The sequence below is a fragment of the Lepus europaeus genome, chromosome 2 (genome assembly GCF_033115175.1).
Source record: "Lepus europaeus isolate LE1 chromosome 2, mLepTim1.pri, whole genome shotgun sequence".
NCBI lineage: Eukaryota > Metazoa > Chordata > Mammalia > Lagomorpha > Leporidae > Lepus > Lepus europaeus.
Genome location: NC_084828.1, coordinates 96,414,686 through 96,440,026, shown reverse-complemented (window position 1 = coordinate 96,440,026; position 25,341 = coordinate 96,414,686). Strand labels below are relative to the sequence as shown.

At 46.8% G+C, this 25,341-nt stretch overlaps 1 protein-coding gene across 3 annotated transcripts; it reads right to left on the bottom strand.

The window, feature by feature from the left end:
• Window positions 1-25,341, bottom strand: KNG1 (kininogen 1). 3 transcript variants are annotated; one of them, XM_062211272.1, is made up of 11 exons: window positions 24,900-25,336; window positions 21,123-21,233; window positions 19,704-19,788; window positions 15,697-15,869; window positions 12,869-12,976; window positions 9,901-9,985; window positions 8,896-9,068; window positions 5,791-5,898; window positions 5,587-5,673; window positions 2,231-2,308; window positions 1-245 (listed from the first exon to the last, which is right to left on the bottom strand). In XM_062211272.1, exons 1-11 carry the CDS (start codon window positions 25,092-25,094, stop codon window positions 165-167), a joined length of 1,284 nt encoding a protein of 427 aa, XP_062067256.1. In that variant the 5' UTR covers window positions 25,095-25,336; the 3' UTR covers window positions 1-164. The 3 variants fall into 3 exon arrangements, with proteins under 3 accessions (XP_062067256.1, XP_062067246.1, XP_062067236.1); XM_062211262.1 differs by lacking the exon at window positions 1-245 and adding an exon at window positions 333-1,614 and having other exon boundaries at window positions 24,900-25,338; XM_062211252.1 differs by lacking the exon at window positions 1-245 and having other exon boundaries at window positions 333-2,308; window positions 24,900-25,341.

Sequence of the window (25,341 nt, the reverse complement as noted above, 5' to 3'; positions counted from 1 at the left end):
TGAGAATGTCAAATGGAACTTTATTTCACCCAGGAACAGAATGATCGAGATGGCCTTCTTCTCTATTTAAATGTTATCCCATCTTTCTTCTTGTCCTTGCACTCAAGGTTGCAGCCAGAGGTTGGTGGGGCTATTGTGTCAGGCGTGAAGAATCTGCCCCCTGGTCAAGAGACCTCAGTCTCGGGTGTTGGCTCTGCACCTGCCTTTGGGGGCCGGCCCAGGTACTCACAGGACTGTAGGTGCCTCTGTAAGTATAGTATAGTGAAACTCTATTAATCTGATGTCATCATTCGATTTTTCACAAAGTAAAGCAACCAGTTGACAAGGTGAGATTTCTTTTCCTGGCATCATTGGTTCTTTATTTAAAAATACAGACCACATCTGAAATGAAGTAAAAACTCAGACGCTTGAATGCATCCAACAAAAGGAAGTAACTTTGACATCCACAGGTGCGTGTAGCAGTTTAAAGCCATATCTGGTCTCTCTAAGTGGAAACACAGCATGGGTCATACGATACTTGCTTTTGTTGCACTCTAAGGCACTGAAAGATGATTCTCTTTTGCAAAAGCCAATGGCCTTCAATGCCATAGCAGAAAGAAGATGTGATTGTAAAGTGAGGCTAGAGAGCAGTTTTCTGACAAAATTATTTCTGAACAAAGTTTGCTTTATATTCTTTTTAATTGAATATCTTCCATTTTCTCTTGTCAATTATATATATATATATATAAAAGGTTTCCTTGGCAAGTCTGTTTCTGTTTTCCATCCTGATGGTTCAACTCAGGACTTCTGCAAACTAAGGATTACTCAATCTAGCCTAGGCAAAAAATAAACAGAAAACTCCTATTTGAAAGTCCTGTTGCACAGAGTGGTTAATGAGTAAGCAGAGAATATTGACTTGTAGGAAACACTCTCACCTAGAAAAGGAATTATCAGAACAGCCTTGTCAAATGAGAGTACCTATTGGATATAATTATCTCAGATTGGAAACAGAAAGACAATGAATGAATTTACTTCCTCCTTCCCTCCCTTTGGCCAGCCCATCGTCCTTGCTATACTGCTTTGGCATCTAGAAGTTCTCCTTGTGATGTTTACCCCATGAATAAGGCCAGCATTTGGTCTCTTTCCTGCCCTGATTTTCCCATGCATGCAGGGACCAGGTGCTAGTTGATTTGGAACACCAGGAATCTGTGTGTGAAAATCGAGGATGTATGATTTAAGATACGTGTTTGTTATCAGAGAAGCAGACTGCAGTAGACCAAAAGGCACATGAGTTTGTGCATTTCCTGTGCTAGTTTAGCAAACCCACAAAGGAGTTAGAATAGTGTCATGTGGTTTTTTGTAGTCCACGGAGATTGACAGCGTCCCCATTGAGAGTCTCACTACTTCCTTCTAGGCTATTCTGAGACATCATAGTTTTTGTGTTTTATATCAGGATACTTATGTTTGGACGATGAAGAAAGGGGATGATAAAACATTAAAGAAATACCCCTGGCTACACACATTAATTAAGAGCTTCAGAGAGATCAAAATCATGAACTTCTTTTGTTTCTGTGGATGGACCTGCTCCATTAACTGGCTTCCAGGGTCGTCCAGGACATCTGGGGGACGTCGTTTCTGGGAAGTCAGATATCAGGTTAAATGAAAGGATAGTTGGTTCTATCTGCACATCAGGGATCCAATCATCAGCACTCTCTGTGGGAGCTGGTGCTGTATTAGGCATCAGAGCTTCAATGAGATCTAAGTCCTCAAAGTTGGAGAAGGTGGCTGCTCTATCTGCCTGCACTAAGGCTGCTGGCCCTTCTGTCTTCTCTTGTGTCTGTGCAGAGGCAGTACTTTCTTCAGATGAGCTTGCCAAGTGCTTTCCATGTTTTTTGTTTTTATTTTTATGTTTTCCATGGCCATGACCATGCTTAGGCTTACGTCCATGGGCTAGGCCACGTCCCCCTTGATGTCCATGATCAGGGCCATGTCCCCTTTGAGGTTCAAGATCATAGTCAAGTTCCTGTTGATGTCCATAGCCAGGGCCATGTTGTTTTTTATGTCCATGGCCAAGGCCATGTCCTCTTTTGTACCCATGGCCTTGGTCATGCTCAAGTTTATGGTCATGGTCAATGCTATGTCTTATTTGCTCTTCGAGGTGCCAGCCATGCCCTTGAGTGGATCCTTGTTCTTTCTCTGGGTCCTGCTCTTCATCTTGTACGGGTGTCATGAGAGTGTGGGGTACACTTACAGTTGTTCCTCCTCTTGTTCGCTCCATAAGTGCTGATCGGAAAGGCGAAAAACCTGGAGGTCTTTTCATCAGTGAGGTCTAAACAGGAAATAGTAAGATTAAAATAGATTAACTGTGTAAACCACAGTCTCAGTGAAGAAAAAAGAGACTGAGATCTGGTAGTGCTACCTTGGTTTACAAGGGGGAAGGTCTTTGCCAGATTTTAAGTACTGCATTAGTGTTCCAGAATAGGTAATATTTGTCCTCTTTTGATTGACATTAAGATTTGTGGACATTGATCATTAACTTCAGTAATACTCTAAAATAAGCTGCAGGGTTTTTGTTCCATCTGGGAAAGTTGATTGATTCAACTACACACACTCTAGTGGTGTGGGGAATGTTTGGCCCGTGAGCCATTCAAGCCCTGCAAAATTCTTCGGTCTGGCCCTGCCAAGGCAACTACAGGCAGAACTCAAAATTCAATAAATCTACAGTAGGCTAAATTTTAAGTTGATAATTTTGTATGGCCCATGAATGATGTTATAACTATCCAAATGGCCCGTGGCAGGAAAAATTCCCCATCCGTGTTAGAGTGTCACCAAGCTTGCAATGGTGCAAGTATGCGGCACACTATTCATTAATTGATACTACTTTTATCATCACTATTACTGTTTTATCCTGAAAGACTCTGAGTGGCTTTTTGCACTGAATACAAAGGGAGCAAATATTCCAGATTACTGTCTTGGGCCAAAACACGTTAGGACATGTTCATAAGCTTGGCGTGCAGCCTTTGTACACCGTCTGTGTTAGGCTACAGATACACCAGGCCTGACAAAAACCCAAATCAGAAAAGGAGAAGCGGCAACTTGCATCAAAGATATGGATTTGTGGATTACTTCCATCTACACTTCTACTACCAGAGCAAAGGTCACAGTTGGAAGCAATGTTTGGTGGCACAAAGAACATGGCTCTGGAAACAAGCTAGGAACTCCTTGTAACCATCGTCATGGTGAAAAGGGGGGGCACTGATTAGTTCTAGATTTGCATCCAAGTGCCACTGGTTTCATTTTTTCCCTTTGTAAAATAGGAATAATCTCAGCTCCTGCCTATTAAGGTTATAAGAAAGACTAATGATCCCACTCCTTGGAATATACCCAAAGGAAATTAAATTGGCAAACAAAAAAGCCATCTGCACATTAATGTTTATTGCAGCTCAATTCACAATAGCTAAGACCTGGAACCAACCCAAATGCCCATCAACAGTAGACTGGATGAAGAAATTATGGGACATGTATTCTATAGAATACTATACAGCAGTCAAAAACAACAAAACCCGGTCATTTGCAACAAGATGGAGGAATCTGGAAAACATCATGCTGAGTGAATTAAGCCAGTCCCAAAGAGACAAATATAATTTGTTTTCCCTGATCAGCCATAACTAACTGAGCACCAAAGGGGAAACCTGTTGAAGTGAAATGGACACTATAAGAAACAATGACCTGATCAGCTCTTGCCCTGACTGTTGATGTACAATGTAATACTTTATCCTTTTTAGTATTTTGTTGTTGTTGTTGTTCTAGTACTAGTGATTGAACTCTGTAATTAACACACATTTATTCTTAGGTGTTGAAATTTAACTGAAAAGTGATCCCAGTTAAATATAAGAGTGGGAAAAAGAGAAGGAGGAGATGTACAATTTGGGACATGCTCAATCGGACTTGCCCCAAATGGTGGAGTTAGAAACGTGCCAGGGGATTCCAATACAATCCCATCAAGGTGGCATGTACCAATGCCATCTCACTAGTCAAAGTGATCAATTTCAGTTCACAATTGATCACTCTGATAGGTCTAAGAGTCAAAGGGATCACACAAATAAGACTAGTGTCTGCTAATACTAACTGATAAAACCAAAAAAGGGAGAACAGGATCCAACATGGGAAGTGGGATACACAGCAGACTCATAGAATGGCAGATGTCCTAAATAGCACTCTGGCCTCAGAATCAGCCCTTAAGGCATTCGGATCTGGCTGAAGAGCCCATGAGAGTATTTTAGGCATGGAAAGCCAAGACAAAAAAAAAAAAAAAAGAAAGAAAGAAAGAAAGAAAGAAAGAAAGAAAGAAAGAAAGACTAATGGAAAATGTGTACGAAATGCTTGGTAATCTTACTGTTGTTCACTCTGGGAGTGCAGAGTCTAATTTTTAGAGTCTCATCTTTGACAACAGGGAAAGTGGTTCCTCCCAGGATTCTTTTCAGACTTAAAAAGAAGAATAGGTGCCAGCATTTGGCACAGCAGTTACAATGCCCCTTTGGTTGTCCATCTCCCATATTAGAGTTGCCTGTGTTGGAGTCTTGGCTCTGCTCCCAATTCCAGCTTCCTGCTAATACACACTCTGAGAAGCAGCAAGCAATGGTTCAAGTAGTTGGAGCCCTGCCACTCATATGGGAGACATCGGCGCTGCCCAGTCCTGGCTGTTATGGGCATTTGAGGAAGTGAACTAGCGAATGGAAGATCTCTTGTCTGTAACTGCCTTTGTCTCTCTGACTTTCAAATAAAATGAAAGATGAATAAATTTAAAAAAAATTGTAAACTAATGCTTTTCTACCTTGGATCACATGTATGGATCTCCAGTGTGGGGCAGGGAGATCTATTAAGAGGCAGATTCTTATTCATTAGAACTGGAGTGGGGCTGAAAGTGAATCCCTGACAAGCTCTCCAGAGGGCAGTGGCGAGATGTAGCTTGCCTCAGGCACACCTTGAGGGTATGTGGCAAGTGTTAGCTCTCCCCAGCACATCTCAAAGACAGCTTCGAGAAGCTTCCATGGGTTACTGATCTGTATGAGAAAGTGATTGTGAGACCTGTTGCTTTCACTTCTAACCATTAAAAAAAAAAATCAGTGGAGAAATGTGAGATTTCTCTCTTAAAAATGATAGTCCCTCATTTCCTTTCAGTAATGGTCCATTTTTAAACCCAAAATATAATTATTCAGATTGAAGAGAATTGAACATCAAGCTGACTGTAATTAGAATACCATTCAGGGTCAGTGTTGTGATAAGGCGGGTTAAGCTACCAGCTGCAACACCAGCATTCCATATTGGACCACTGGTTTGAGTTCTGGCTGCTCTGCTTCCGATCCAGCTCCCTATTAATGTGCCTAGGAAAGGAGCAGATGATGACCAAGTTCTTGGGTGTCTGCCACCCATGTGGGAAACCTTGGTAGAAATCCTGGTTCCTGGCTTCAGGCTGACCCAACCCTGGCCCTTGTAGCCATTTAGGGAGTGAACCAGCAGATAGAGCTCTCTTTCTCTGTTTGTCTTTGTCTCTATCACTGCCTTCCAAATAAATAAAATAAATCTGTTAGAAAAAAAGAATCCTACCATTCCTAGTGATTGACACTTGACAGTAGGGTAAATTTTTTTCTCCCAAGGTATCACGTAAATGTCAGCATTGCAGTGTAGACTTTGCTGTCCATGAAAACAGAAAAGAGAGATCACTGTTATTAGTGAGATACCGAAGCAAATGAGTCTTAACACATCAACTAGGTTTCTAGTGAAAAGGCAGACAGTGGTGTTAGTACTCACACCAGGACTTTTGATCTCACAACTCTCCGTCAACTCTTCATTACTTTCCTTGGAACACGAGGTCTCCCTGGCTGTGAACTCAATAGCGAATTTCTGTCCAGCCACCACCTGGAAAATTAATTAGCACCAACTAAGTGCTTAATAAATGCATGTATACTAAATTACATGTATTTTTTTCTCTAACCAATTTTAAGGGAGAATCTTGAGATTTCAATTATACACCGACTTGGAGATTTGTGCACAAGAAGTACAAATGCTTCACAACAAAACTTTCAGTTAGTATGCATATTTAAACTCCTTGGTAGGTGGGTGCTTCACCTTAAGGCTAGGAGCCCACATCTCGTAGTGAAGTGCCTGGGTTCGAGTCCCAGCTCTGGCTCCTGACTCCAGCTCCCTGCTGATGCAGACCTTGGAAGGCGGGGGTGATGGCCCAGGCAGGGTCCCTGCCACCATGTGAGTTATTACCTCCAGGTTTGGCCGCCCCGGCCCAGACCTGCCTGTTGAGGGCATCTGGGGAGCGAACCAATGACTGCAAGATTGCCCTCTGTCTCTCTCTGTTTCAAATGAATAACTAAGTAGTAAATAAAAGCATAAAGGGATTCCATAGGAAAGCAGAAATGAGACGTGAGAGGTGAAACTGACAGAAACAAGCCATAGTGAGTTTTTATCCCCATAAGTAATCATAGACAGGTCATGTGACTGTGCAATGAGGGGGTGACAGTAGGGTGGGCCCCAGTGGTAGAGAAATCAAAGTGTCCGTTTTGATCGGTATTGCTCTCTGTACATTTTTTATAACACGATTGGAACATAATATATACTCAATTGTATGGCTCCTTTTTAACACTGACTATGAAAATAGAACACATTTCCTATACTGAGATTTCTTCAAAAGGTACTTTAAAACTGCTGCCCAGGGGCCAGCATGTGGTGCAGTGGGCTAAGCCTCTGGTTGTGACGCTGCCATCCCACATGAATGGTGGTTTGAGTCGTGACTGCTCTGCTTCTGATCCAGCTCCCTGCTAATGCACCTGGGAAAGCAGTAGAAGATGATTCAAGTCCTTGATCCCTGCCGCCCATGTGGGAGACGTGGTTAGAGTTCCTGTCACTTGACTTTGGTCTGGCCCAGCCCTGGTTTTTGCAGCCATTTGGGGAGTGAACCAGCAAACAGAAGATTTCTCTCTCTCTCTCTCTCTGCAACTCCCCCTCTCTGTTGGTCTGCTTTTAAGTAAATAAATAAATATTTACTAAAAAATGGCTACTTAATGCTCTGCTATAAGGCTATGCCATGTTATTGATGGTTTTGACAGTTTACCATTTTTTGCTCTTTCATTAAAACTGCAGTGAATATATTTGTATATGTAGACTCATATTTTCGATTCTTCAAAATTCAATTACTGAGTCAAAAGTTTGAGCCTGGGGCCGCTACTGTGGCATAGCAAGTAAAGCCACCCTCTGCAATGCCGGCATCCCATATGGGCGCTGGTTTGAGTCCCGGCTCCTCCACTTCCGATCCAGCTCTCTGCTATGGCCTGGGAAGTCAGTAGAAGATGGTCCAAGACCTTGGGCCCCTGCACCCCCGTGGGAGATCTGGAAGAAGCTCCTGGCTCCTGACTCCTGATCAGTGCAGCTCTGGCCCTTGCGGCCAATTGGGGCGTGAACCATCGGATGGAAGACCTCTCTCTCTCTCTCTCTCTCTCTCTCTCTCTCTCTCTCTTCTGCCTCTCCTTCTCTCTGTGTGTAACTCTTTCAAGTAAATAAATAAAAATCTGTTCTAACAGTTGGATTCTATTTTGGTTACTTCTCTTTAGCTTGTCTTCAGGGAAGCCCAATTGGAGTCCCTGTTATAGGCATCCAACCACTAACAAATACATTAGTCCCAGACCTCTGCTGGTGGTAGAGAGTTAGGCTCTTCAAATCCAGCCACTCATTTTACAAATGAGGCCAGGGGACTGAAAAAGCTTCAGTGACCACCCCGGGTCCCCCAGGACGTGCATGGCTGGTGCTGTGGGTAGAGCAGGGTCTCCAGACTCCCAGAAGAGGGCGCTGCTAACCCTCTGTTGACAGGGCATGGAGGGAGACATGCCGCCCCAGAGGGTGCGGTCTCTTCTCCTTTAACCAAAACACAGCGTTTATTTACATTTCATTGATGTTCTCTCGTGCCATGTTCCCCCTAGCGATGTGGCATCGAGAGGACTGCATCCAGGATACCGCATCACACGTGGCCGTCCTGTCTCCCTAAGTGCCTCTTGGCTGTGACAGTTTCTCCGCTATTCCTTGCTACTCAGCCTTTGACAGTTTGGACAAGTACCCCGACCTTTCACAGGGTAGCCCCTCAGCTGGGGTTCGAATGTCATTTAAAAACACAAGCTCAACCATAACGTTAAGAATTTCAACATGGAGACAACAGAACACTAAACCAAAGGCAGAGATCTTCCGGGCGAATGCGTGTGTGCAGCTGCCCAGGGCGCAGCTTTTGGTGTGCTGTGATTTCTAGCGTTGTGGAGGTGCTGATGTCACTGCAACACTGACTGTGCAACACCCAGAGGTGCAGAGGTGGCAGTAGGGGGGTGACCTCCCTCCAGATGTTCCTGACCCAGCCTTGCAGGCTCTGACCTGCGCACAGTGCTTTGACAGAGTGTGCCAACACCTGAGGGTGCGTTTCTAAGAAGAAAGGGAACTGCAGGCAGAGGGAGCTGAGGGAGAAATGCCATGGAGAAAAGTGTGGAGAGATGAACTGATGAATTGACTGACGTGGCTAAGCCCACAGCACTGGGTGATACTATGATGGGAGATGAGATTTATTGATTATGTAATACTTGCTAGTATTCACACAACATTTCAGAAGTTGCAAAGTCATTTGGCGCACATTACCTTCTTTGATCCTCACCCCAGTCCTTTGCAGATAGAAAGCAGAGAGAATGGCCTAAGAGGCCCGTCCATGGTCACACACCAAGCACGCAGCAAGCTGGGGACTGGAAATTCAAATCTACCAAATCCCGTGCCCACACACACAGTTTCCCAATCCTGAGCCAGGATCAGTGACACAATCGGAAGCAACTTGCACCCAGGCTACAGCGTCACTGCTTTCGCGCACCACATACAGACCTGGACGGTTGCTCTTTTCACGGTGTCAATCTTGAAGAAGAAAGTTTCATTATTCTCTGCATTAAGCTTTGCCATGGAATGCGTCAGCACCTCCTTGAGCATGGGGCTGTCGACAGGTATTTCCCGGGGGCAGCCAGCGCATATCTTGGTGGGCGGTTGGACAAAATCCTCCCCTGAGAGAATCAGATCTGAAGTAAGTATGCATACCAGAAGGGCAGCCTGGCCGAACACCTGTCCTGCACAGGATCCAGCCTGCGTGGTAGCCTAGCCCAGTCGTGAGTGCGTGAAGGTTGTCCGGCTGACCTTCAGCACTTGACTCTCTCCCCACTGGAGCACCGGAGGGAAACACCTTCAATCCAAAGTGTTAATGATTCAGTCAATACTAGACTACTTTTTTCCTGACCTTGCACTTTTGATGGAAACTAAAAGCAATGCTTAAATTAAAGGAACGACTTTCTAATGGGAAATTTTTAAGTCCTGGTAAAGACACCTTCAGTAAAGCTGCTTCTTCTCATGGAATATATACAATGTGAGAAAAGCCAGCTCTTGTTACAATACTGAAGTGATTGGAAACTCATACTAACTTCCTTTCCTCCCATTGGAACTTCCCAGGAGAGAGAGAGAGAGAGAGAGAGAGAGAGAGAGAAACCCTTGTACTTGAAAGTGTTTTATTCTGGTGGTTAAAATGGGATACATTTCTCTCTAACTTTTAATCACCCCACTGAAGGACAACTTATACACAGGAAGATCAGCTGGCTTAGAACTCCAAGGCCAGCCTTGCCCAGAGGACATAAAACTTCCCTTCTGTCACCACATCCCCTCTGGCCACTCCTGAGCAGCTTCATCTGCGCCTGCTGCAGCCCAGCCAGGCAGGGAAGGGGCCCAGTGTTTTCAGCAGGGGCTGAGGATTACATAGACTATGCGGCATGTCGGTTTCCACAAAAAGATGCAGCTGTTTGTCTGGGCACTGTTCTGCCAGTGCGGTGCCAGCGTGTCAGGCCTCACCTGGGAAGAGCTCGCAGTTCTGGGAGAAGGAAGCTATTCTTAGCTGAGGGTCCACGTACGCATTATCTCTGCACTCACCAGTATCCTGATGTTTAAAAAGCATATACATATATGAATTAAAAATACGTTAGAGACTCTAAATGGCTGCACAAATTATAAATAGGATATCTACTTCCCACATTATTGCCTAGAAAAAAAAAATAAACCAAAACTTAGTCCTACTGCAAAAGACAGAATGAACAACAGGTAATAGCATCAAAACCAACATCCATAGACACAAATACAGATTCATTTAGAAAATGTGAAATAAGATGACAAGAAGACCTTGTACAGAAATAGTCACTATTAAAGATACTGGGTAAAATTTTCTTTCAAAAATGTAGAACTTTCAGGTTAAGTTCAAAATAATATCAATCTGTATCAGCTTTAAGAATCATACCTTATAATAAAAAAAGATAATATGGTTTAAAAATAAAGGATTAGCAAAGCTGTGTAGGGCAATATAAACAAGAAAGGAGCCAGAGTATAATCAAAATTGGACAACGTAAAATTCAGTGTAACAAAAACTCATAAAGGCAGTAAGAAAGATTATTTTGTAAAATATAGACTAGAAGGCAGGAATCTAAATAAAACAGAAAATGTTAGGTATATGCATAGAAATAGATATAAATAATTGTGGAGGAGAAGCAATGTACAACCATAAATCTAAAACAGGGCAAATGGATAAAAAATAAGATCATAGAAGACTTGAGTAACCATAAAGATTGATTTATTTTCATTTGATACATGGATTTTATTTTTATTTTTATTTTTTTTTTGACAGGCAGAGTGGACAGTGAGAGAAAGAGAGAGAGAGAAAGGTCTTCCTTTGCTGTTGGTTCACCCTCCAATGGCCGGCGCGGCCGGCGCACCGCGCTGATCCGAAGGCAGGAGCTAGGTGCTTCTCCTGGTCTCCCATGGGGTGCAGGGCCCAAGCACCTGGGCCATCCTCCACTGCACTCCCGGGCCACAGCAGAGAGCTGGCCTGGAAGAGGGGCAACCGGGACAGATCCGGCGCCCCGACTGGGACTAGAGCCTGGTGTGCCGGCGCTGCAAGGCAGAGGATTAGCCTAGTGAGCCGCGGCGCCGGCCTGATACATGGATTTTAAATGGTACTTTTGTAAATATCACGCAAATATTTTTAGTTGCTTTTACACTAGGTTATAAAAAGGTTCCATAAATTTTGCAAAGCAGAAAGAACACAGGTCACATTTTTGGACAACTTTAAAAAAGGAAAAACAAGATCACTAAAAATTAACACCATAAGCTGAAACAAACAAAACACTGTACTTGGAAACATAAACACACAAGCCTGAAAAGTTAGGGTCTTCTTTGGATAAGGAAGAAATGAAAAAGCAACAAAGATGGGACATCCATATGACCTGCAGGAGAGCCTTCGGAGTCTACTCATGGAGTCATGTGAACGTCACAGTTTGAGAAAAGAGGCAACAACAACAAAAAACCAAACACCCCAAAAGACCCCAAACCTAGGTGACTGTTTCAAGAAATTGGGAAAAAAATAGACAAGGAAGACAAGAAGGAGGAAACAATGAAGACAGAAGCAGAACTGGTGAACAGAGAAACTGGATCATAACAGAGAACTGGAAAACAGAGAGCACTAGTTTTAATAAAAATATCCAGATGCACTTTCTTGGAGTAAGAGAAAATAATCAAATGCATAAAAAGGCAACAGAGCAACACATACAAAGAAATATAAAAATGTGAGAGAATATTATGAACAAGTGTTTGTAATTTAAATCCCATGAAACAGATACTTCTCTGGAAAATTATGAATGCTCAACACTGACTTAAGATCAAGAAGAAAACTTGAAAGGACCAATGACAAGAGGAGCCAGCCAATGCTATCATAACTCTCAATTTGTATCACTTCTTAACTACAGACTTCTTTTTTAAAAGATGTATTTATTTTATTTGAAGGCAGGGTTACAAAAAGAAAGGGTTGGGAAAGAGAGAAAGAGAGAGAGAGATCTTCTATCCCCTGGGCCAGATTGAAGCCAGGAGCCAGAAGCTTCATCCAGGTCTCCCCATGTGGGTGGCAGAGGCCCAAGCAATTGGGCCATCTTCTGCTGCTTTTCCCAGGCCATTAACAGGGAGTTGGATTGGAAGTGGAGTGGCTGGGACTTGAGCCGGCACCCATATGGGATGTGGGCATTGCAGGTGGTGGCTTAACTTACTATGCCATAGCTCCAGCCCCCACACAGACTTTTTAAAAAAATTTAGAATGGCCAGCATTGTGGTGTAGCAGATAAAGCCACCACCTACACCCTGGCATCCCATATGTGTGCCAGTTTGAGCCCCAGTTGTTCCACTTCTATACAGCTGCCTATTAATGCACCTGGGAAAGCAGTGGAATATGGCCCAAGTCCTTGGGCCCCTGCACCCACCTGGAGACCTGGAAGAAGCTCCTGGCTCCTGGCTATGGATTGGCTCAGCTCCAGCTGTTACAGCCATTTGGGGAGTGAACCAGCAGATGGAAGACTTCTCTCTCTGCCTCTGCCTCTCTGTAACTCTGGCTTGCAAATAAAATAAATAAATCTTAAAAAAAAAATAGCTTGAAGTGAGGAATTATGCCAAGTAAAGCTGGGGAAAGCCATGAGGGCACTGAGTACGTGGGGAAGAAAAGAAGGTAGGACAGTGTGACACAAAGACCAACTTGACAATGTCGTCAGTGCCTCTGAGGCCCCGGCAGCCCCCGATTGTTCTGTAAACACGTATTGCTGGCCAGGCAGGGTCTTTCAGCAGTGGGTAAGGCAGTGACTTGAGCTGCAGGAATTCTGAGTGATTGTGACCATGAATCACTAGATGTCAGCTAAGATTTTAGGGATAAGACTGTCCCGTATCTTTCCCATGCCTGTAAATCCTGCAAGCAAATGCTAAGAGCTTTACACTTAAACTGTTGCCTACTTACACCATTCAAAAGGGACTTGCAGTCTGGAGTCAGGAAGAGAAAGTTCTCCTTGGAGCAATTAGTCTGTGCAATTGTATAGGTAATTTGAAAGTTCCATCCAGCCACCACCTGAAACAATTTAGGGTTGAGGAGTTAGAGGGCAGTTGGAACATTATTCACTATGTGATGTAAATGGTGTGCATTTAAGACACAGCCTGGCATGCAAATGTTCAAGGAACAGCAGCTTTTAAAATTCCTAGGCAACAGCTATTACTGAGTAAGTACTGAGGACCCTGAGCTACTCGAATTCCCCACACAACACACACACCCACCCACACACCATCCATCCGTAAATAAAATGCAATATATAGATGGAGTTACCATGTCCTTAAGTACAGCCTAACAATAGTTCCCAACCAGGCTGCAGAGAGAAAATGCGTTATTGAATTTCATGAAATAATAGTGCTCTGCTAAGGACAGAAAACTCCGGAACTGGAGTGGCCTTTCCCAAGGGATTCTGAGGTTCTCAGTCTCCTAGGTGGTAAGATCTCTCCAGCCTCCTGGTACCTGGACAGGAATGGAACTGAGTAATACCTGCAGGTCGCACAAAGACACGTTGTAAGATCTTTTTTAAAAAATGTGAAATATACACTTTTGTTTATTTTTATTTATTTGAGAGAGAGATAGAGAGAGAATCTTCCATCTACTGGTTCACTCCCTAAATCCCTAATTGTCCACAATAGCCAAATCAAGAGGCCTGGAACTCCATCCGGGTCTCCCATGTAAGTGGCAGGGGCCCCAGTACTGGAGCCGTCATCTGTTGCCCCCTAGTGTGCATTATCAGGAAGCTGGATCAGAGGCAGAGGTGGGACTCCATCCCAGGTACTCAAATACAGGATGCTGGCATCCCATGTGGCGGCTTAACCCATGGTGCCTCGCCCTGTATGGCGTTTTAATTACAGGGAAGGTTACTGACTAAAATGAGTCGCTTGTAACAAGGTAAAATACAAAGCACCCAGCCAACTATCAGAAAAGATTTGATGAACTGAGCCAATAAAAAAATCAGATTGGGGGCCGGCGCTGTGGCACAGCGGGTTAACGCCCTGGCCTGAAGCACTGGCATCCCATTTGGGTATTGGTTCAAGTCCTGGCTGCTCCACTTCCAATCCAGCTCTCTGCTGTGGCCTGGGAAAGCAGTAGAAGATGGCCCAAGTCCTTGGGCCCCTGCACCCACGTGGGGGGCCTGGAAGAAGCTCCTGGCTCCTAGCTTCGGATTGGCACAGCTCCAGCCATTGCGGCCAATTGGGGAATGAACCATCGGATGGAAGACCTCGCTCTCTGTCTCTCCTCTCTCTGTGTAACTCTGACTTTCAAATAAATAAACAAATCTTTAAAATAAATAAATAAATAAATATCAGATTGTTACTTAGTTACTTTTATTCTTTCAATGATATGGAAACTATAATTTAGGGGGTACCCAGAAAGACATGTCAACCTCTTAAGATAAAATTTAACATTTTGGAACCGTGTTTAACTCATGATAACAAAATGATGACATAGTTCTCGCTCTTTTTTTTTTTTTTGGACAGGTGGCGTGGACAGTGAGAGAGAGAGAGACAGAGAGAAAGGTCTTCCTTTTTGCCGTTGGTTCACTCGCCAATGGCCGCCACGGCCGGTGTGCTGTGGCCTGTGCACCGTGCTGATCCGAAGGCAGGAGCCAGGTGCTTCTCCTGGTCTCCCATGGGGTGCAGGGCCCAAGCTCTTGGGCCATCCTCCACTGCACTCCTGGGCCATAGCAGAGAGCTGGCCTGGAAGAGGGGCAACCAGGATAGAATCCAGCGCCCTAACCGGGACTAGAACCCGGTGTGCCGGCGCCGCAAGGCAGAGGATTAGCCTAGTGAGCCGCAGCGGCGGCCTACATAGTTCTCTTAAAACTGTAAAGCCAGGACCCAGCGCTGTGGCTCAGAGGGTTAAGGACCAGCGCTGGCATCCAGTGCAGCTCCCTGCTAATGCACCTGGGAAAGCTGAGGAAGACAGCCCAAATCCCTGGGTCCCTGCGCACACGTGGGAGACCTGCAAGCAGCCCCTGGCTCCTGACTTCAGCCCATTATTGCAGCCACTTGGGGAGTGAAACAGTGGAAGGAAAATCTCTCTCTCTCTCTCTGTCTGTAATTCTGTCTTTTGAGTAAATAAATCTTTAAAGCAAAGCAAAGCAAAACAAAACAAAAGCTGTAAAGCCAGATGATTTTCCATTTCCCCATGGGTAGGACAAACGTGTAACACTAATGCCCATTTGCTTGCTGAGAGCAAATGGCAAAGGAAGTGGACCTGATCATCCCCCTCCCCCTGCATGTAGCACCATCCTACTCACTTTGCTCCACTGCTGCAAACGTAAAAACCCAGAGCCCCTGGCTGCCAGCCACGCAATCGTGGCTGCTGGTTTACTTTTTTTTTTTTTACTTTTTTTTTTTATTTTTGACAGGCAGAGTGGACAGTGAGAGAGAGAGACAGAGAGAAAGGTCTTCCTTTGCTGTTGGTTTACCCTCCAATGGCCGCCGCAGCCAGCGCGCTGCTGGCCGGTGCTGATCTGAAGGCAGGAGCCAGGTGCTTCTCCATCCTCCACTGCACTCCCGGGCCATAGCAGAGAGCTGGCCTGGAAGAGGGGCAACTGGGACAGAATCCAGCGCCCCAACCGGGACTAGAATCCGGTGTGCCGGCGCTGCTAGGCGGAGGATTAGCCTGTTGAGCCACGGCACCAGCGCTGGTTTACTTTAGGTAATGAAACCCTAAACAGAAAGATCTAACATTTTTATACTACATCGTGTAACATGAAAGATTAAAGAACAAACCTGTCGTTGGGCCCCTTTTACTTCTTTAAGAGCAAACAGGTAGGAATGATCGGTGCGGTTGTTAAAATGTTGAACAGCATGGCTCAGAATGGGCTCCAGGTCAGGGCTCTTGGTTGACACGGGGTGCACGCAGCCCAGGCAGTTATACTGAGCTGTCACCACGGGGCCCTCGGCTTCACAGAGAGCAAGAAAAGGGCCACGTTAATGATGGAAACATTGCTTTAAACAAAGAAGACCATTTAGAAAGCCCTGATAAATAAAGTTCCCAGTAAATCCTGTATGCGTTAGGAAAAAAGAGAATACAAGACTTTTGCAGAGGGGGGGAAAAAAGCTGTCATTCACTCAGGGGCATCTTACAGGCACAATATCGTGCGTACCTGTTTTAACTTTTTTTAAGAGTAAATTTTAATTATAGAAGTCATGTATGAATTCATCATCTTTTTAAAAAATTCAAATGTATAGTTCTTATTTACATTTCAGTGTTAGGGAAAGCTCCTTGAAGTCAAGCTCGGGGCTTCACCTATTTTCTCTTAGCCTGAGGAGCACGTATGTTGCACCGGCTGTCACATACTAGGCTCCTCAGGGACATGAATGTGTTGGTGCTGGTCACTGTTGTAAAGGAGATGACACATGGGAGAGTCAGAGCTGTAGGCAGATCATTTCAACGTGATTTGGTGAGGGCTTGGAAGGCAGGAGCCCAAGAGCGGGGTCCGGAAAGATGCCTGAGCTAAGGACAGAGGTGACCTGAGGCGTCCTCTTGGGGGTGAGGGCACAGGGCGCGGCGGGACTAAGTGCATGGCTCCTGCGGAGGCGGGATGAGAGAGAGACATAGAAGCATGGGATGCGGCATGCACACATTTCCCCGGAATTTCAAGTGTGCGGTGGGGGAGGGGTCATCAGGGTGTGAAGGGTGGGCAAAGAGGACCCCCGTGCGCTGGCGCCTACCTTCACCGTCCTGGCCAGGGGGTTACTGACCCTATTCGGAGGTTACTAACGTAGTTCAAAGGGGCGTGGGCTCCTTGACGAAGCTGATGAAAGTCAGCCGGAGCCCCCTCCCCAGGCAGCCACACACACCCTTGCAAATGCAGAGTAGGAGCCCCTGAAGTGGACGGAGAGTGGGGTGCTGTAAGAATGGGCAACCCCTGAAGGGTTTCCGAGATCATGCAAAAGATTTGAAAGGCAGCTGTCCACATCACCCACGAACGTTCACTGATCATTGGTCGGTATGGCAATTGCCATTAAGAGGGGGAGGTAGCTGCCGGAGTCCAAGACTTCCTCCCCCAGGCGCTGCCCTGCCTGTACCCGCGCCTGCGCGCCGGGAGCCAGACGCAATCGGGAGGCCAACAGCTGAAGCGCGCTGCCCCTTGGTTCTTAGCAGCTCAATCTAATCTCCCCGCAACTGTTTCTGGCATTTCTCTCCATCAAGATGTGGGTCAGGGAAACTCTTGCAGGGCGAATACGTGGAACTTTCTCCTTCCTCTCCTTTCTGAAGTTCTGGTGAACCAACGGTAATGGTTGATGCTAAAGACTGGAGGCGAGTTCCACGGGTTCCAAAGGTAGGAGAATTACTGAACACAAAAGATGAGCACAAGAGGCGGCAGGGGGAGACGGAGAGAAGGCGGGGGCGGGGGGTGTGTGGCTGTTGACCGGGACTAGCGGAAGAGAAAGAGCAACCACGGAGGGTGAGGAGAGTAGGAAAGATGCTCACTCAGTTTTCCTGGGTGACAGAATGATTTTCCACCCTACCGCCACATTTCTAGAGATCTGTTTAATGATTAAAGATTTTGAACTACTAGAGACTTCGTTTCTGTTTGGGGCTGTTTCCCTTGGAATGCAACTTCCTGCAGGAATCAGAAGTCCAAGGATAGAATTTCTGTGGGTTCCAGCCAGATCGCTAGGGCTGTTGTTCACAACTGCTGCTATGGCATTGCTATACAGGGAGGCTGAGCTGTCCCACCCCTGCCTGCTCCAGACCTGTCTCCAAGAAGGCCAATTCCAAAAAGGCTTTTGTGATTCACATCACCTAGGTGCGCCCGCTCCTCAGTACAAGGCGTCACCGCCTGTACTAGGAAAGAAGCTAATAGGAGGTGCATCTCTTGATCTGTTGCCCCGTAATTATAGTCTTAAGGAATTTTGTTTATCGAGGAGTCACACTCCCAACTCCACTACTTCCTGGCTGTGGGATCTTGGTTTTTTTTTTTTATTTGACAGGCAGAGTTATAGACAGTGACAGGGAGAGACAGAGAGGAAGGTCTTCCTTCCATTGGTTCATTCCCCAAATGGCTGCTACGGCCGGTGCTACACCGATCCAAAGCCAGGAGCCAGGTGCTTCTTCCTGGTCTCCCATGCGGGTGCAGGGCCCAAGCACTTGGGCCATCCTCCACTGCCTTCCTGGGCCACGGCAGAGAGCTGGACTGGAAGAGGAGCAACCAGGACTAGAATCTGGTGCTCAAATGGGATGCTGGCGCCGCAGGTGGAGGATTAGCCAAGTGAGCCATAGTGCCGGCCCGGGTGAGTTTCTTAACTGCTCTGGCTTCAGCTTCCTCTTTTGTAACGTGACGATATTGGTTTCTACCTCTTGGAGTTGATGTGAGGGTTAAACAGGTTAAGGCATGTATTGTGTTTACAACTATGGCTGCCACAGAAGGACTCCATAATGTCACTATTTGTTTTATTCTGCTGATCATCAATACATTATTATGATTAGTAGGCATTATGCCTTTGACCCTCCCCTCAAAGAAAAAGAAAAAAAAACTTGGCTAAACCTGAATTGATAATAACCTCATGTTCCTGCAGATAAACAGGAGGCTGCTTAATGGATGAAGGAGACAACTCAATGGCTAACACTTTTCATTAAGATGTTGCGAGTCCTGGGGTGGGCATTTGGCCTAGTGGTTAAGCTAAGCCAGTTAAGACACCAGGGTCCCATATTTGAGTACCTGGGTTCAGTGTTCTGGTTCTGGTTCCTGACTCCAGTGTCCTGCTACAGCACACCCTGAGAGGCAGCAGGTGATGGCTCAAATCGTTGCGTTTCTGCCATTCACCTGGGAAACCTGGGTTGAATTTCTAGCTCCTGGTCCTGTTCCGGTCAAACACCAGCAGTCATAGGTATCTGGGGAGTGAACCAGCCACTGGGAGTTTTCTGTCTGTCTGCCTCACAAATAGATAGTTTTTAAAAAGTTAAAACAAGGAAGTTGCAAGCCCTGATCCAGCCATGGCTGGTTTGAGGAACCTGGCACAGCTGGCAATGGTACCCTCACCCTCACTTCACCTTGGTGAAGCTCCTACCTCCTGCTGGCGTTCAATCTCCACCCACAACTGCACATGGACTGCAAGCAACACGCGTGAGAACCTGGTGGGCACACATGCCCGCTCAGCTTACTATGGATGACTTTCCTGGAAGTGAGCCCGCTTCAACCTGTAGTTCCTCGCTCTTTGGAGAGCCAGGGTTTCAGTCAGGAGATCGTCTTGCTCCTGGCTTAGCCAGTTGAGCCTTATCCCTCTGTGCTCACGGCTCACACGGTTGCCTGTGTGCTTGCACTGGCCTCTGTGCCACGTGCCAGACAGGAACCCTCCCATTCCACCTCATTTCAGTCTCACGACCACCCCAGGAAGTGGAAAGTCCGGCCAGCTCCCTTGTCTGCACAAGGCAAAGGGAAGCCAAGAAGGCGAAGAGCCCTGAACGATTCCAGGTCGAGTCTGAGCTTAGTCTGTGCTTCCCAACAGGATCCCACCACCAACTAAGGGCAGGTCTTGAGTCTTCTCACTCTTAGGCAGGGCCCTAGCCCACTAAAGAGTTAGGATAATTCTTAGAGGGGATGCCTGGCCCAACTCTGGCACTCTGTCACTTCACCCCACCCTTGCCCACGTGCCCCCCTCTGCTGCCAGTGGCATTGCTCCTGCCTGCTCTGGGAGGGGAGAGGGCCCAGTCTGGGCCGTGTAGCTGGTGCACAGCAATGGTTCACCCCACCCCCCCACCAGGGCAATGCCATGGGTATATCAGTTACCTGGGGTAATCTGGCAGGTCTGTGTTGCCACAGAGAATTTCCCGTTGCTCCTCTTCCCCACGGTCGCTGTGCACTCTCCTGTGGCCTACGAAGAACAGAAAGGGAACATTCACCCTAATCCATCGCGTGGAGGGGCCCACCCGGGACTCTGCTAAACACGGCTTTCTCTAGGAAACACGGACACCTACAGATTTGCCCGTATTTTTTCCTAAGAGAGTTTTGACCCTCGAGAACGCGACAATGTGTGCTTTTGTAGCCTAACGATTCTGCACAAGTCACTGAGATCCGTGAGCGGTGGGTTTCCAAGCTTGTGTCTTTGTTTCCAGCCCTGCGGAGCCCTCTTTTTCACCAGATGTTCCATACACAGTACCTTAGAACCAGTCTTCTCAGAACCATCTCCCGACTCACCTCTCGGTTCCCCTGGATGAATGCGATTCTCACGAAGCTCAGTTTAACTCACGAGAGAGAGCAAAGACTTGATGCCCCCGTGTCTTCTTGTTCCTGCTCAGCCACTGGCTAGTGGTCACTGCCATCAGGTACCTTTGTGTCTTGGAGTCTCAGGTTCCCCTTCTTGTAGGAGACACACCACATCGCACAGGCTGCGTGAGCAATAAACGTGCAGACGCAATGGAAGTGCCTAACAGAGGCTCGTCCCAGGAGGCACTGGATGGGTGGCAGCTGTTTGCCGTGTTGAACAGTGGCATTTGTTTTGTCTTGCCTCGCCATTCTTCAGCCACATCCACGGGTTTGCAGGCTCTCTCTATCTCCACAGCCTTGGGAGGCAGGCCGGACAGGGCCCAGCAGCCTCCTGTCCCCACTTTCCAGAGGAGATCACTGAGGGCTCCTAATTCAGAGCCCACTTAGAACTGCAGCTGACGGCTATGCTTAATCCACCTGCAGGCTGCGGGCCATCTGACATCTGTCCACAGGCTGGGGAAGAGGTTTGCGCTTGCGGCTGCGGCAGGCGCTGACTGCAATCTCCCGAGCAGCCGTGCTGTGCCAGGCAGCTGTTAGGGGTTTGGTTGGGATGGCCTATTATTTACAAGATCATTTACCAAATTACCTCCTTTCATTCTCTAACAACCTTGAAGAGGTCAATTCCACCTCCCTTTTGCAAGGGAGAACACCATTTCAGAGAGGTCAGCCAACCTGCCTGCGGGCACAAGCTCATTGGAAAGCAGGTGCACATTTGTTCTCAGGACTGTTCGATGGCAGCCCTCCCACTCTCCCCTCACCAGCCCTTCGGCTTTCATGTGTTGCTCCGTTGTTCTCCTGAGGCTGACCCTCGATCACGCACTGGCTGGTCACTAGAGCCCCCTTCTCATGGGTAGGCTTTCTCTCTCTCTAACTTCTGGCTTCTCCATGATTTTTTTTTTTTGGACTGTGCAAGCAAAACAGTTTAGCAGGTGCGACACTTACAGCTTCCAGAGCGTCCTTGTAGTTACAATCCTGCCAAGTTTTGCCACTTTGAACCGGACAGTCGCCCTCCTTGATTTGGTACTCTAAGGAATAAAATATGTCAGTGCCAACCTGAAAAAGAAACCAGAGAGATTTATGGTGCATTCAGCTCCCCAGGGGGCAGCCCCCCAAGTGGGTCCTTGTGTAGTCAGGACGACTGATGTACATGTGAGCCAGGGAGAGCAAAGCCTTCCTTAGAATTACAGGGATTTGCAAACGCGTACTTATGTGGAAAAAGGTATATCAAATACTTATACATTGGCCGGCGCCGTGGCTCAACAGGCTAATACTCCGCCTTGCGGCGCCGGCACACCGGGTTCTAGTCCCGGTCGGGGCACCGATCCTGTCCCGGTTGCCCCTCTTCCAGGCCAGCTCTCTGCTGTGGCCAGGGAGTGCAGTGGAGGATGGCCCAAGTGCTTGGGCTCTGCACCCCATGGGAGACCAGGATAAGCACCTGGCTCCTGCCATCGGAGCAGCGCGGTGTGCCGGCCGCAGCGCGCTACCGCGGCGGCCATTGGAGGGTGAACCAACGGCAAAAGGAAGACCTTTCTCTCTGTCTCTCTCTCACTGTCCACTCTGCCTGTCAAAAAAAACAAAAAAAAAAAAAAAAAAAAAAAAAAAAAACAAATACTTATACATTTATGTTCAGAGGTTACAAGGAAACATCCATAGAATTAGCCCATTTTTGAAGATTGTTTTATATGTCCACGGATGAAGATACTTCAAAAAGTTTATAGGAAAATGGAATGAAAGCTAAGTTTATTTGCACCAAACACACTTTTGAAATTCTTGCATAGTTTTTCATTATATGCATTGTCCACAAACTTTCTGCAGATCCCTTGTATGCCTTTAAATAGGCCAGAAAGCAGGCAGGATTTGTGGCACAGGGGGTTAGGCTGCTGCTTGTGACACCTGTTTGGATCCCTACTGCTCTGCTTCCAAGCCAGCTCTCTGCTAATGCACCTGGGAAAGCAAAGAAAGATGGTTCAAGTGCTTGGGCCCTTGCTACCCATGTGGGAGACCCAGATGGAATTCTGGGTCCTACTTTTTTTTTTGATCTGGCCCAAACCCAGCTGATGTGGCCATTTGGAAAGTGAATCAGCAGACGGAAGCTCGCTCTCTCTCTCTCTCTCTCTCTCTCTCTCTGTCACTCTGCCTTTCAAATAAATAAGTCTTTAAAAAAAAAATACAAAGACTAGAAAGATATGTAGCAAACTGTTAAAATGTGTGTCTCTCAGTGAGGAGCTTATAATCATCTTTCCCTTTCATCTTTAAACACACATTCCTACATCATCTGACATTTTTTTTCTAATGCACATGAATTACTTTTGACAATTTAAAAAACAAAGCAAGGCACCTTCATTAAAAAAGGAATGTGAACAGCTATCTTTGGATGGTGGGGTTAATTTGGGGGTAATTTTAGTATTTTTATTTGTTTCGTTTTCTAATTTTTCTTCTTTTAATATTAAATAGATGTATCGAGATACAATTCACGCACTCATATATACACTTCAATGTCCTTTAGTATTCTTAGAAGCATTTTATCAGCCCTGGAAGAAACCCTGTGCCCACCAGCAGTTACTCCCATAAAAATTCCTCCTCGCCTCCAGCCCCTGGCAACCAGTAATCCACTTTCTCATTCTGTGTCTGTCTGTGCCGGGCCCTTGCTTCCAATTTGAGTCTATGCGCTTTTGCTGCCAAAGCCAGCACTTGGCCACTCGCTATCGGTGGGCCGTGCCGCTGGTCACTTGTCTGGCTTCTCTCATTTTGCATGATGTGTTAAAGCTAGCCATGTGGTAGGGTGCATTTAATATTTCATTCCTTTTATGGTTGGTCTACTATTGTTTCTTTTTTTTTTTTAAGATTTACTTATTTTTTACTTGAGAGTCAGAGTTACACAGAGAGAGGAGAGGCAGAGAGAGAGAGAGAGAGAGAGAGAGAGAGAGGTCGGTCTGCCATCCGCTGGTTCACTCCCCAATTGGCCGCAACGGCCAGAACTGTGCCGATCCGAAGCCAGGAGCCAGGAGCTTCTTCCGGGTCTCCCACGTGGGTGCAGGAGCCCAAGGACTTGGTCCATCTTCTACTGCTTTCCCAGGCCATAGCAGAGAGCTGGATTGGAAGTGGAATAGCCGGGACTTGAACCGGCACCCACATGGGATGCCGGCGCTTCAGGCCAGGGCGTTAACCAGCTGCGCCACAGCACTGGCCCCGGTCTACTATTATTTCTAGGCTGTCACAGAACACTTTTCTTTCACTGCAAAGATGCTGCTTTAGGTGGGCTTTCAGATCTAAGGGACCCAGAGGGTGATATCCTGCAGCCTCTCTTTGTAGCTGACAGCAGGGGCGCCCCCGGAGGGCGGGGCTCAGGAGCAGAGCCGTCTGCAGCCTGCTTGGTCATCAGGAGAAGACAGTCACCCAAGACAGTCTCCAAGGTGCCTTCCGCTTTGGCGATGTGGACCTGTGACACGAGGTGGCAGGCACTGCCTGCACTTGGCAAAGTGAAAATAAAAGAGAGGATGGTGCGAACATTTCAGAGCAAACTCCACAAACATCAACCATGAAGACACGAGAGGCAGACTGTGGTTTTGGGAGCTCCGTACACGTCTGCACCAGACTGGCGTGATTCTACCCTCAGGAAAAAACAAACCAAAAAACCCCAACCTTCCCACTGTGGTTTTCTTCTTTAACTTTGTGACCTCACATGGTTGGACTTTTTTCCCCCTCACTGGAGTTACCAGTTGCTTAACTACCCCAGACACATAGTTTTTTTTTTATATGAAACTTATTTAAATAAATCCGTGAAAGTTTACTTCTTTGGATCACACACACTGCCAGGATTTGTCTGCTACCTAAGTGCATCAGTGCAGTGATTAAAAAATATTACAGGGGCCGGCGCTGGGGCATAGTGGGTAAGGCTGCCACCTGCAATGCTGGCATCCCATATGGGTGCCGGTTCGAGACCCCACTGCTTCTCTTTTCATCCAGCTCTCTGTTGTGGCCTAGGAAATCAGTAGAAGGTGGCCCAAGTCTTTGGGTCCCTGCACACACGTGAGAGACCTGGAGGAAGCTCCTGGCTTCTGGCTTTGGATCGGTTCAGCTCTGGCCATTGTGGCCAATTGGGGAGTGAACCAGCGGATAGAAGACCTCTCTCTCTCTCTCTCTCTCTTTCTCTCTCTCTCCTTTCTCTGTGTAACTCTGACTTTCAAATAATCTTTAAAAAAACATTACAAACCAGCTAAATCACGACTGTTAGCCTGGACACACTCATGCATCTGGACTTGGCAGTAGGTATCTTGTCGAAGCAGCAGACCCAGGCTAATCTTGGTCCCGCCTCCGCTTAGACAGATCTTTTTAAGGGCTCCATCTCACTTAGAGCCCTCAGGGCTTTATATTTTCATACAGTCCCAGAGACCCAGTGGATTCTCTTGCTGCAGCCTCCCTGGGTTCCTGAATTCTCCCACTTTGCAGAATCCCTTTCCCATCACTCCACCTCCCTTTGTTTCATTTCACCCTAGATTTTGTTCTCAGAGCAACTGAAGACCAACCGAGGTGGTCCAAGGACGAGTCACACCCTGCCATCCCTCCCAGGCCAGAGAGTGGAGTTGATCTTTTCCAAGAGCTGTGAGGCTCTACCTTTAATATTAGTGGTGTGTGTGTGTGTGTGTAGGGGCAGGTGCCTGGTGTCTGAGTGTCAGCACAGATCCCAAATGCTTCCAAGGTGAAGCACAGCCCACTTACCGTCTTTGTGACCTCCGTTACGCGGTGCAACACGAACTGGTTGCCGCTTTTGTTTCTATCGTTGTATTTGTTCAGAGCAGCGTCCACAGCCTTAAACACATCCTCATCATTGCAGTCAATTTCCTGGGAGAGCGGTTCCTGGGTTCCGCCGGGCAGCAGCCTGGAGCAGAGGAAAAGGATGGCAATCAGTCTCATGATTTACCGGCCGCCCTCTCCTTCACCAGAGTCTGGGGCCCGCTCAGATGCTGATTTCAACAGTCCACAGCCTCTGTCTCCTCTGTCGTCTTCTCTTCTATTTCCGCACCCGGGGGACTTGGTTGGATTCCTGCTTCCATATGCTATTTGCCCTTATTCCAAAAGGACAAATGCCTCTACTTGGTTACCCAAGTAGACTTCTGGCTAGAACATTGTGACCCTGGGGTTGTTGACATGCCCAGTGGCC

Coding starts and splice junctions, on each gene's coding strand:
- KNG1 (XM_062211252.1), bottom strand. CDS start 25,094: ATGAGACTGATTGCCATCCTTTTCCTCTGCTCCAGGCTGCTGCCCGGC. Junction 5,899..8,895: donor TGAAAAGAGCAACCGTCCAG/GTCTGTATGTGG, acceptor TTAATTTTCCAG/GTGGTGGCTGGACAGAAATT. Junction 5,674..5,790: donor GTGAGATCAAAAGTCCTGGT/GTGAGTACTAAC, acceptor TTTCATGGACAG/CAAAGTCTACACTGCAATGC.